Here is a 14,631-nt window from a genome sequence, read left to right on the forward strand (position 1 = left end):
TGAGACAATTGACTGATATGTTGCAAATGAAGTATTTACTTCACTTAGTATTGTTTGCCTTGTATCTTCCTATCGAGGTTTAACACAGCAATTGATCAGTCTGTTATTGGCATATGTGCATACTGTGAGTATGCCTCGATATTACCTTAATTCACAAGCTTTTTGTAAGCAATGATGAATAATGGCTAGCAGTGGAATCCAGTTTGACGCGCGTTTCGTCCTATTTGGGACTCGTCAGCTGAATGTACCTGAATCTCAGAGATTTTGTAATTGATATGTTCAAATGCATTCAGTTATCCCTACTTCTATGGTCGCTTACTGTAAACTGAAAAGTTTTGATACTCAGTATACTTTGAAAACTGTTTCAAATCACATGATATAAGCATTCTTTATCATCTATATAAATTTTGCTCAAAGTCTATATATGTATGGAATGTATGGAGCAAAGATTCTTTTCTAGTTCAAGGCGTTATAACAATCCAAACTAATGACTCCACATGTAAATGAACCTCAAATCTGTTCAAGAGTTTTAAATTTGCATAAAATATCTTCTTATTACTTCCTAGTTTATAAGAGCTTTATCAAACTGATTTCATTCTCGGATTATGATGGGACTCTGCTAAAGTAGAAATCATCATGTTAGGTTGTTAATTATATTTCTATTGAAAATTTTGAATCATACTTCCATGCAGTAGGATTGTACCTCAATAGACAATCTATTCCATTTTTGAACCAATGAATGTAAACCATTATTACATTTTCTCCTTATTTATTTCCCTGTTCTCTTCAATTCAATCTTTTTTAAGCAGGCATTCCACTTCTGACTAGTGTTATATACTACTCATATTTGTCAACATAAGTAGCATATACCACAGTATAAATGTTTCTGTGAACATATAGCTTGTGTTTCATGTTATTTATTAAAATAATTTGTAATAAGAATTTTAAGTCATTATGGGCTTTCAGATTAAGTATGAATTGTGTAAGATAAACTATGGTGAAATCTAACATTATTCTAATTTTGCTGAAGTTTACACAAATCAGTAATCAATGTGATTTGTCATTATCACCACAGTAACTATAATAATAATATTCGGGATTTGATAATATTTTGTAATCTATAACTCAACCTACCGGTTACTATTGGATGTGAAATACTATTAACACACACACACACTATGAAGTGTACTTGTTCAGTAGAAATTTCTTGTGAGGTAAAAGCTATTTTGAAAGGTTTACCTTTTGATATGAACTATTGAAGTTAGCGAACATTGTATTAGAGTTAATAAACTTTTCAGTGTTATCGGGACGAAACAAATCTTCTTGAATATCGTTTATGATATAATCGATATTCAATCATCACGACACACCAAGTGCATTGGTACGGCCGAGGGTGGGATGAGTTAGCTCTTTCTCTCTCTCTCTCCGAATGCTCTCACATGGCCACGCATATACAGCCACTGACAGGGAAGTTCTACTCACTGCCTTCTCATGGCATTACTGTTGTTTATGAATTTGATAGCACGAAAAGCGAGTGTCCGGCGATTTAACCGAGTTGGTGGATATGGAGGATCCACCTCAGGAAGTTGACAAACCCTGATTTCAAACCAATGGTTCACATGGGTTCCAGGATCCTGAGAGAAAAAATGGTGTATGAACCAAATGTTGGTGACCGGCCACCATGGGACTGCATCTCCTGAAGTTGCTCCACCGCCTTGTGAATCAAACCTTTAGGTCAAAGGCTCTGGGTATGGCTCCCTGAGAAAACTACCTGCTTCGGTTTGGGCACCGAAGCAGTATCACAGCGCACATATAAATCAAGTGACTTGTGTGGCGCAAATATGTTCTATGTCCATTTTGTTAGGACCCGAGAAACATAATGAATGGTAACTTTGGGATCCTTTTATGGACCAATACTATGAGTATATTTTTATCGTATAATTGTTAAATAACTAAACTATTCATATTCATGTTCCTCTTATTATAAGCTTTATTTTGACCCATAAACTATTATTATACGATTTACCATTCTTGAGTTATACCCAGTATATTAATTACTACCTCCCTCATTCACAGCCACATCTGGCTAATTCTTGTACAAATGTTGTTTCATATTTTATTAGTACGTTGTGGTCTGCTTGATTTGTATATAAACAGAGTATGTTTGAAATAAATGATTCATATCGCAGAGGCTGAGACTTGTGTTCTGTACTTAACTGGCTGGGCTAGGCGGAAAGCAGGGCCAATCAAGACTCTAGACTGCTCATACGGTTTTACGCGTCCTTGGTTCGATCGATAAGTCACTGCTCTCTAATCGGCGGTCACAAGTTATAACACTTTTGTGCCAAAATGTCTATGTTCAAATAAATAAATGTGAATAAATATCAAAATGAGTAAGGTAGGATCTAATAAGGAATGGAACAGGTAATTATTTCATGACTTCCTTTAATGATAAAGTAAGTTATATTACAGAATTACATCGTTCACTTAAATTTTACTAATACACTTTATGTGTATTTAATCCATTGTTTAAGTTTTCACTGTCAATAAATAGTACCTACTATTCACTAATAGCAGTTATCATTAGGTTGAAATTTTCAAAGTTAACCAACTGTAGTTACATTTAACAAGAAAGTAATAGTAAAGAACTCCTTTTCTCTATATTTACTCCTACCTGTTATGTAATATCAAATATATGTTTAAAAAACACACAGAAAATAATCATACTTACACGTTCACCTTTAAATCCTTGTCTTCCTAATTGACCAGCCTCACCTTTCTCACCTTTTGTTCCTGGATTACCTGGTGGTCCACGTTCACCAATTAAGCCAATTGTTCCTGGAGCTCCAACAGGACCAAATGGTCCCTTTTTAGTTTATTCAATAAAATAGATTTAAATATAATAATATAAGTTGTATAAAGTGGTTATCTAGAAATAGATTTTAGATATCATTTTGTTAATCTTATGATTAAAATAGTATTTTGTTATACTTTATATGTTAACAAGAAATGGGACATTGGTAGATGTTTCGCTCAATTTCGTGGATTAGTTGAATTTAGACATAAACACATTTGGATGCCTGCTCAGATGTCTAGAAGTTAAGCATCTGCACGCGAGACCGATAGGTTCTGGGTTCGAATCCCGCAGGTCAGGATCGTGATTTCACACTGCTGAGGAATTCCACAATAGGACGAAACGGCTGTTCAATGCTTACAGGTTTTCCATGGTGGTCTAGCTTGTAGTAAGCCCATTCCACTACTGTATTATTTATCTGCTCACTGTAATTTAGACACTTGATCCACCATGTAATTTTCTGTATGAGTTTGATTGAGCCCATGTCAATTTTTTAATCTATTCTCCCATTGGTTGTAATGCACAAACAATCAATAATTTATCCATACTTGATTAACACTCATAAATATATATGGATTTTTAACACGCACAGACGCACTTCGTTTTCACTGTGTGCTTGCTTCATATACGCCTGTACATTTTACCAATCTTTAACAATAAACTATCTCTATAACTGGTGTTCAGGCTTTTGAATAATCATCTCGAGTAAATCCATAATTCTACTAGGAGACTTATCCTTCATTAAATACTCGATTAACGGGATACCATTTCCTGGAGTCAGATACAAAGGATACTAGACTCTACAAGCTTCAATTGACTTATGATCTCAATTATTAAAATATGAACAGTTGAATAGTTTGGATGATTTGTAACACAGTAGATCCTATCCTACTCATCATATGTCTGTAACTTATTTTCGCCTGGCTATAAATATCGATTAATACTTGAATAAATTGGGTTGGTTCATTTGCCTTCTCCACTTCCTGTTGTTTCTCTCCGCTCTCTTCTATTCACTCTTCTAATCTCTTATCTGTATCAACGATTGTATGAAATATACGTATTCGAAATTCGTCCTCGTATTTCCGTATTCCGTTATATTCACTAACGCGGATTAAGTTGATAATTATATATGAGGATAACCGAAATGTATACTTTGACAATAATCATCCATACGATCCAATTGGAGTCAGATAAGGAGCCACAAAATATTTCACGTGGTTAATCAGTTTCTCAAGGTTTATGTTCTTCGAAATTTATTATCTTAAAGTATACTACTTCAGCTACAGAGAAGATCTATAAAGATCTAAGCCTTTTATCAGGTCATAAATAGTTTGTATACATGATTTCTCATAGTTTTAGTAATATCTGTAAACAGACTTCTAGAAATATAGATGATGAAATGTTACGTAACAATCACCTAAAAAGAGCATCAATGAAGTCCTTAATCCCTTTCAGAAAATTTGTAAGACATAAAAGTGATTATTATTTAACGAAACAGTAATGAACAAGGAAATCAGTAATGGGGTTTTATAGAATCGTTTTTGAGGTAGAATATATATCAGAAGGAGGAAACGGCGAGATTATAATTTATGGACGAACCAATCAGATATAAGATAATGAGTCACGAATTTTTGTGCGAAATCCATTCATACATTTGGCTAAATAAAGTTTTGGCATTGTAGCTGATGTCAGTACGTGATGAAAACCCTAAATCTAATTTTTAACCCTAATCATCAATTGTAAATGAGAATTCTAACTGCTTTATAACCCTCATTTAGTTGTAGTATGGAGGTGGACATCCTCGAGGTCTTTTTAGCATCGCTCAAAGGTCGTCCATAAATTATAGTTTCATAGGAGGAAACACTTCTCATAGTTTTTTCTTTTCGCCCTACCATCTTAATTATATGGCGCCGCTAAAACCGTTTTTCTTGCCAGTCAGTCAGTCAGTCATGAGGAATTTTATGTCTAACTAAATGTAACACATTAGAATCTCCACTCTATTAACTAGTTTTGGAAATCACTTTCTCTCAATTTTGAGCTACTGTTGTTGCGAATTGTTAGTAATCAGTTTAGATATTGAACGTGAGTTCATTATGTATGATTGTTAAGTCGTCAAATCAATTTTTACTTTTCTTCTTCCCTTAGAGATTCTTCAAAAGGTCGGGGTCTACACACAACTCAACATATTACCTACTTTTAAGCTAGAAAAAACCTAGCAAATGGGGAACACTACATATAGCTTTGCTTTATGGAACTACTCGCGATGATACTTCTATTCACCATAGAGTTTTGAATTCTGATATGAAACTGAATCCTGCTACACTGATTCTAATCTATGTTCTGAGCCTTCTATATGCAACTTCTTTCAGTAGAATATATTTAATGATTTTCCGCTACATCTCAATGAATTCATTAATAGGAGAGTAGTACAAACTGAAGGTTAAGTGAAAAACATATTCTAACCAATGAATATACAACTTCATCTAAAACATTACACTATCTTTTTCGTTTCATCAAAATATTATACTAGTTACTGAATCGTTAATTCTTTTGATATAACTAATATGGTATAGCAACTGGAACTGATGTATGTACGTACGTACGTACGTACGAAATTCTACATTGTTGCTGACTGCCTGATACAACTAATATTTTACAGAAACAATAATATAATACAGATTTATTGTACACATTCACTTACTTCTATTCCTTTTCTACCAATACATCGACATTTATCTGGAGTACAAATACGTTGACATCTGTATGGATCATTGTTGTCTATTTGCTAATCACAATTTTAAATAAAAATACAGAATTCATTAAAACATCAATAAGGAACTTTGGTAAAACTATTATTAACATGAAAGCAGTTTTAAAATTATATCTATATTTACAATGAAACTGACAATATATTTAATCTGTAGGATCTCAGAATATTTCAAAGACAACGGATCCCTAGACAGATCATCACATTCAACAACTCAATGTCCAGGCTTTTTTTGCTGTAATTCTGTAAGTACTGGATTACATTACGGAGTATATTAGAGTTACTAATGTGGACAGAGAAACAAGAAGCCTTGACAAACTATGGAGGCTACTTTTCGGGAAATTATTGCATCTGAGTCCCAGAGTGAACATCAACTCTGAGATGCAGGTATATTCAGCTGACGAGTCCCAAATAGGACGAAACGCGCGTCAAACTGGATTCCACTGCTAGCCATTATTCATCATTGCTAACAAAAAGCTTGTGAATTAAGGCAATATCGAGGCATACTCACAGTATGCACATATGCCAATAACAGACTGATCAATTGCTGTGTTAAACCTCGATAGGAAGATACAAGGCAAACAATACCAAGTGGATTATTTCATTCAGTTCAAAACTTGTAAAACAGTAACATTTATTTTTGTCCCTAGTCTATTCTACAGATCATAAGTTTTCGTTTGATGTTTGTATGATTCACTGCCATAGCCTTTTCTGTTCCAAAGCTATTGTAGCAAGACTGTAATTTATGGACGAACCAATTAGGTATAAGATAACAAATCTTGGATTTTGGCGCGAAGTTCACTTATTCACTTGGCTAAATAGAGTTTTGACATTGTGGCTGATGTCAGCTTGTGATGAAAACCTTAAATCTAATTCCTAACCTTAACCATCAACTGCAATTCATAATTCTAATTCCTCATACTGGTTTATAATCCTCATTTGGTCCTAGTTACTAGGTGGACACTCTCAAGGTCATTTAAATGTAATCTTTTGTACTATATTTTTTACTCTAATCCTCAGTTTTGGACATAATTGTGTTTCCTTAATTGTTTGAACATTGTGGTTCGGTTAGTCATCTATTTATTCATGTATCTTTTTACACTAATCTGAATCGGGAATCAGATTGGAATTTGGAATAAATCGGGTAGCGCTCCAGTCAACTTGTCTTCTCTCTCTTTCTCTCTTGTGCTTGTCAGGTGACAGGATAGTTTTCGTCTTTCTATCCCAAGCAGTTGATCTCACTTCGAACTTACGCATACTAGCATCAAGGTTCAGCCACGTCAGCCTATCGCATCAAGGTCTTAGTCTAGATTTAGACAAGTTATCCTCTGTATAGAAGAAGGTAGACAGATCAAGGGCGTAACAGTTACACATAAATATTTCAATTGATAAATTTTAAGTCAATCAATCCCCAACAAAAGACAAAGTGTGAGATTAACGAGAAAGTAATGCAAAAACTGTTGTATATTGATGCTTGATAATAAACAAAATAGAATCACAAAGAAACAACAACGTGAAGTCAAAGAAATACTGTTTCGTAATAATGTCCTATGAATAAAGAGGTTTTAGTAGCTAAAAATGCTGTTGCACAGGAAAGAGTATAATGGGCAGAGTGAAATACTGAAGGGTTCTAAATACTTCACTAAATTAGAACAAAAAAACGATTCATAAGCCTAAAAACTATGAATCTTTTGAAAGTACAAATTTATAATTTGAATTCAGATTTTAATCTGGATCAGTACCGAATAATCGAAATTCCTTTTCCGGTATGATTCGACCAAATAACACTAACTGCCATCAAACATTCAATTTCAATACAAACATACGTTTTATTTATCAACATTAACTGGAATCTAGTCAGAGTTCATATATACAGATAGGGAAAATCAGTCAATCCACGATGTTACGCGACCATCTTCCATTGTTTTCGTTAGGTAACTACCTCAAACCTGCGTGAGGGATCGTGGATATGCACAGCTGAAGAGTCCTATGCTGGGACGAAATGACCGTCCAGTGCTCTTAGGTTTTAAATAGTAGTTCAACATTGACTGGTCCATGATCTCAATTAAGATTCAACAATCTCCGCAACCCTACAAAGTCATACATAAGTTGATTGATCGTGTAAGGTTTCTTTTTCTATACAAGTATCTTATTCAAGTATGTTCCGTACTAATCTGAAATCAGAATCTGAGAAGAATCATTAGTTAAGACAGTAAAGACTTGATGTTTATCACTGAATCTATTTCTGAAGTATAAATTGATCTAATTAGTACAGGAATAGGAAATAAGTACTTTTAGTTAAAATAGTTTGGTAAAATCCTTACCAAACAGTAATGAGAAGTATGACTAATGAATAACAATCAGATTAATTGAAAAATCACAATTTTCATCTATCAGTAGTCATATTATAATAGATTACACCAATAATCAGAATGAGTTGAAGTTGTGTACATTTAAAAAACACCATGGTGTTTGTCACAAATTGATATCAATTATAGATCCATTGAAAATCAGAAACTGATGAATTAATGTCTTTACCTGGTTTAAGATATCTCATGAGTATGTATCTTATGAGCCCAATACTTTTATATCTTATCAAAGTTTACGAAATCTTCAAGCTAGAATTTCCAATGGTTTTCAATGATTTGTGATACATAATAATATGCACTTCATTTTATTCATTACCTTACTAATGACTTAATTATTCCATAAAGAACTCAAGCAATCGGTTATAAGCTTATCGATTTTGTATACAAAATGACGGCGATTGATGAATAACTATGAATGGATTCATAACGTCTTAATATGAATTTAACAAAAGCATCTGTATCCAATATGTGATAGATAAATAAAATACTCTGTATTGACTGTTATATCGTAGCGGAAACTAGATTATGAGTAACTTCAAAGAGATATTAATGGACTAATATTATACGTATATTCTTATTGTATAACTGTTGAGTAACTACATTACGTAAATCTGTACTCCTCTTATTACAAGATTTACTTTGAACTATAGACTATTATTATATGATTTACTATTCTTAAGTTATACCGAGTTTATGAATTACAATCTTTGACAATCATGGACACTTTTTAGCTTGTCCTTGTACGATTATTATTTTTTATTTATGGTATGATGTGGTTTGGTTGGCTTGTATATAAAAGAGGTACATCCATTTGACAAGTATGGAAATAGAACTAAACGCGCGTTTTGGATTCCACTGCTAGTAACCATTCATCTTTGCTTATAATGCTTGTGACTTCAGGCAATCCACACAGGATACACATATACCAATGAGAGACTGATCAATTGCAGTCCTAAACATCAATGAGAAAATCCAAATAAACAGTAGTAAGTGAATTTAAACCAAGTATGTTTGAAATATATGATTTATACAGCAGAAGATGATATTGGCGTTCTGGACTCAACAGGCTAGGCTAGGCAGAAAAAGGATCAATAAGGACGCAAGACTACTCATACTAGTCAATACGTCATTGTTGTGGCACAGTGTTAAAATTGTATAAGTCATATTCTGATTAGCTACCTTATCATGAGATATTTTAACTGGGCAAATGTCACAATACTGACCAATTCTTTTCAATAGATATGCACAGTCATGTAATGGATATATACAAGAGGTAATAAACATATAAAACAATTAAATAATCATTCAATTACCTGTGTTACACCAATTTGTATGATTACCACTGAGAAAAATATAGATACAAACCTACAAATAATAAAACAAAACAAAAGAGAGAGAGATAATCTGTTAAAACAAACAGAATTCGACTTTGAACTTACTTACTTACTTACTTCCTTACACCTGCTACTGCTAATAGAGCGTAGGCCTCTGATCAGCATTTTCTAACCCACTCTGTCCTGGGCCTTCCTTCCTAGTTCTATCCCCTCCTCCTTTGACCTTGAGGATTCCATGTGAGGAATTCACCTTTGACGCAGTTGGGTGCTTTCTTCAATGTGTGTCCTATTCACTCCCAGCGCTTCTTCCTGATTTCTTCCTCCGCTGGGATCTGGTTTGTTCTCTCCAATAGTTGGTTGTTTCTAATAGTGTCTGGCCAACGCGTCCGAAGTGTTTTGTGTAGACAACTGTCAATAAACACATTTATCTTCAGGATGATAGCTTTCGCAGTTCTCCAAGTTTCCACCCCACACAATAGAACTGTCTTCAAATTCGTTGACATGTCTTTGACATTCAACTTTGGAATATTGAATTTATTGATTTACATTAAATCGTTATTGTAATAAATGAAAAACAAATTTCCAAAATCAATAATACTTCATAGTATTATGAACTTCATCGAAACATAGACATGTACATCATCATCATCATCATCATCATCATCATCATCATCATCATCATCATCATCATCATCATCATCATCATCATCATCATCATCATCATCATCATCATCATCATCATCATCATCATCATCATCATCATCATCATCATCATCATCATCATCATCATCATCATCATCATCATCATCATCATCATCATCATCATCATCATCATCATCATCATCATCATCATCATCATCATCATCATCATCATCATCATCATCATCATCATCATCATCATCATCATCATCATCATCATCATCATCATCATCATCATCATCATCATCATCATCATCATCATCATCATCATCATCATCATCATCATCATCATCATCATCATCATCATCATCATCATCATCATCATCATCATCATCATCATCATCATCATCATCATCATCATCATCATCATCATCATCATCATCATCATCATCATCATCATCATCATCATCATCATCATCATCATCATCATCATCATCATCATCATCATCATCATCATCATCATCATCATCATCATCATCATCATCATCATCATCATCATCATCATCATCATCATCATCATCATCATCATCATCATCATCATCATCATCATCATCATCATCATCATCATCATCATCATCATCATCATCATCATCATCATCATCATCATCATCATCATCATCATCATCATCATCATCATCATCATCATCATCATCATCATCATCATCATCATCATCATCATCATCATCATCATCATCATCATCATCATCATCATCATCATCATCATCATCATCTGCAATTATAAATATAACTATGCCTCATCATAATGATGTAACAGTTCGGTTTATATGCCAAATGAAATAAATTTTTAGGTTTTAATATAAATTTGTTTGTTTGATTTCCCTGTTGTTGTTGTTCGTTTGTTTTTTCATTCCTATTAATTTATGGACCACACATATTGCTAATATTATCATTCTTACATATAGTTTAGACTTTTCAGTATTCTTATCGTTACTATTCATGAACGGATTTAAGAATAAACATAGAAAAGATTATTATTATTATTATTATTATTAGTAGTAGTAGTAGTAGTAGTACTAGTAGTACTAGTAGTAGTAGTAATTGGAAGAAAAGAAGGAGAAGAGAATGAGAAAGAAGAGAAGTGAATAGCAAAGTATCAATGTTGAAAACTACACCCCTAATTTACTTAAATTGATTTCCCATGTACCATGTAAATAACATTGTTCAATAATGTTGTAGAAGTTAGTTGAATATAATGTAATTTATATACGTTTACGTATATTTATGATGATTAGTATTATTGTTAATTCAGTTTTCATTGCTAGAAGTAACAGAAATTAATTTCAGTTAATACAGTGAAATGGATAATTATTAAATTCTATATGAATCTATTGAATTAATTTTTTTGGTAAGGGTTTTTTTAGCGAGTTAGTTTTCTACGGGATGGGGTCGCTAACCCCATGTTCAACCTTTCTCCTTTACCCGGGCTTGAGACCGGCAGTAACCCTAGAAGAGCTACAGGCGGAATCCTGAAGAGAAGCGGAAAAGAAGAAGACCAAAGAACACATTACGTCGGGAAAATGGGAGCAGATATGAAAAGGATAAATAACAACTGCAAAGAGCTGGAAAGAATTACCTAGGACAGGGTTGGATGGAGGATGATGGTGAGCGGCCTATGCTCCTCTACAAGGAGTAACAGGTGTTAGTAAGTAAGTAATATTATTCTATGATTTTATCATTAAAATTATTTAAGGTAATTTTGTTCGGCAATGAAAAATAGGTAACTATGAACAAAATTCAATGTAATTTATTAAACATTGGTTAACTCTACTCTCTACTACATTATCATCGAAAGTGACACTTGGAGAACTATTACAAACATCATCAAAAAGGTATAACTACTTATAAACAGTTGTCTACGCAAAATATTCAATATCCGTTGATCGGATACTATCAGTAACACTATTCTGTGGGAGAGAACAAACCAGCTTCAATTGAAAGGGAAAGTAGGAAAAGACGTTGGGAGTGGATAGGATATATATATATATTACAGTAATCACCAAACTGCATCATGAGGCAAGTACTAACTTGGAATTGTGAAGAGGAACAAAAAAAGAGGAAGTCCAGAGAACACACTATGTCGGGAGTTGGAAGCAGACAGGAAAAGAATGAATAGCAACTGGAAACAAAGTGGAAAGAATAGTCCATGACAGAGTTAGGCAGAGAATGTTAGTAAGCGGTCTATGCTCCTCCACGAGGAGTAAAAGGTGTTTTGTTAGAAGTATAAACAAGGAGAAATTGTTGCTTGGAATATGAAATTGTTGAATGTTGCACAATACAAGAAAGAAGTAAAAAAACTAATCACAGAAGTAGATTTCATTTATCTATCCAATATGATAAACACTTATTGACTAAATTTACTGAAACCTGATGACTAGTTAACAAGTGATGCATAAAATTGAAATAAAGTTGATTTTACACAAGATTACTATATCATTACATATCATACCGAAAAGCTGTATCCTAGCAGATTCATAAACTGTAGATCTGGTTATTTTTGTTACAATGAAATGGATATATTTTGGATAGAATCATAAGTTTGAAGTAAGTTTGAGTACTTCAGTCCTCATTTCAATTTAGATCATTTTGTCATCTCTGAAACATTCTTATTCTCAGAAATTTCATACTATCATGAATTCAATGTTACATTTCAAATGATGATCAAGTAACCGATTGATACTTGTAAAAAAACACAGTAAACACTTGACTGTTATATGAAGTTTTAATTTTATTTTATGAGTAAGAATAACATTTTGATAACTTTCTGATGAAGTGTGAAAATTACATCAACCATTGTAATAAAGAGGCAAAATCCGACTCACACGTCCGTGTCGTGCCTCCTGGATAATGAGGCGAATGACTCATGAACTAACGTGAGCGGTAACACGGGTGGTGGAGATCGGGCTAATCACCCACTCTTACCTATACCGACCAATCAATTACGAATCCCACAGAGAAACATAGCACAATTACATTTGGAATGAAAAACTTTCATTTTTAGTAATGGGTTTGTGGAGATTAATAAGTTTTTGATTGAAATCATGAACCGATTGACGTTCGACCACCATTGAAAACCTGGAAGCACTGAATGGACGTTTTGTCTTAGCTTCAAGATGGATTTCCTGGAGTTCTAATGAGATGTCGTGATCAGTGGAGTCAAATCCGTGTCAGGTGAAGACAGTTATTCACCTCAGACAATGAATGAAGGGTTGTGTTTCATCATGGATCAATCGAAGGTAGACATCAACACAGTTGGAAGCTGACTCAGTGGTTTCGAGGTTAGGCGTATGTGTGCAAGACCGAAGGTCCTGGGTTCGATTACTGCATGTGGGATCATAGATGTGAATTGATGACGAGTTTCATACTAGGTCGAAATGGCCTTTCAGTGATTCCACGTCTTCAATGGTAGTGTAGCGTAGATCAACTGATAAATTCAACTATTACATTTATCCACTCATATTTTGGAATTGTATTAAATCTTCACAAATCTACTTCTGTAAATTCTTTATTGATTTTGAATGAGCTCATGATATTTTTCAAGTTTCATAAGTCCAATATGAAAAATATTTTCACTTCAATAGAATAGATCAAATGAATTTTATCACTAAATATTGTATTTCATTTAAGCATATATATATTTCAATAGTTGAGATCATGAGTCAATTGAAGCTAGACCACCATGGGAAACCTGGAAGAACTAGAAGGCCGTTTCGTCCTATCGTAGGACTCTACAGCAGTGAGCATCCGTGATCCTGCCTCTCGAGATTTACGACGTAGGAACTATCGGTTTGGCGCGCGTTTAATATGTTTAACAAATGCAATTCTTTGTAGTTCTATTGACTACATATATTAGTAACAAATAGTACATTAGAGTATAAAGTGATTTTTTTGTAATTACTGTAGAATGAATATTTAGTACACTACTGTATGCTAACGAATCAAACTGAATAAAAATATATTTCTCAGTTGTCTGAAAAGAACTAATAGTCGATTTCTAATAGGAGACACTAATCAAATATGTAAATATTCATTGATCGGTTCACGATCTTAGTAAAAATTTTAAAACTTTCCATAACCATATATGGATAAATTTATTACTTTTATGTTCAAATAGACAGACTGAAAATAAAGTTACATCCTGTGTGATATAGAAATTATACCAGAAGGGTTTTTGTGAATACTATAGTAATTTCAGTGGTTGAAATCATGCGTCAAGTGAAGTTAAACCACCATGGAAAACCCGGAAGCATTGTAAGGCCATTTCGAATCTCGCGAGGCAAGATGATGGATGCGCACTGTTGAGGAGTCCCACAATAGGACGAAACGAGCATCCAGTACTTTCAGGTTGTCCATGGTGATCTAGCCTCAATGAACTCATGATCTCAACCATTGAAATTACTATAATATCCAGAACACCCATTCTGATACTAATCAACATATGCTCACTAGTGACTGGCTTCAACAAGTATATCCTGAAGTTCTAGTGAGAAGCAGTGACCAGTGGAGTTCAACAGGGTCTTTTGTCAGATAGTAACTCACTGATGACAATGATGAATGTGTCGCTCAATTTCGTGGGTTGGTTGAAGTTAA

At 33.7% G+C, this 14,631-nt stretch overlaps 1 protein-coding gene across 1 annotated transcript in view; it reads right to left on the minus strand.

The window, feature by feature from the left end:
- The window catches only part of COL4A1_1 (collagen, type IV, alpha), a 74,668-nt gene that overhangs the window by 48,250 nt on the left and 11,787 nt on the right, over nucleotides 1–14,631 (minus strand). The window contains exons 2-4 of the mRNA XM_051208504.1: nucleotides 9,304–9,355; nucleotides 5,556–5,639; nucleotides 2,732–2,866 (exon numbers count right to left, since the gene is read on the minus strand). Coding sequence (XP_051073065.1) covers nucleotides 2,732–2,866; nucleotides 5,556–5,639; nucleotides 9,304–9,355 — 271 coding nt within the window. The remainder of the gene's footprint in view (nucleotides 1–2,731; nucleotides 2,867–5,555; nucleotides 5,640–9,303; nucleotides 9,356–14,631) is intronic.

The sequence above is a fragment of the Schistosoma haematobium genome, chromosome 1 (genome assembly GCF_000699445.3).
Source record: "Schistosoma haematobium chromosome 1, whole genome shotgun sequence".
In the NCBI taxonomy this organism is placed as follows: Eukaryota; Metazoa; Platyhelminthes; class Trematoda; order Strigeidida; family Schistosomatidae; genus Schistosoma; species Schistosoma haematobium.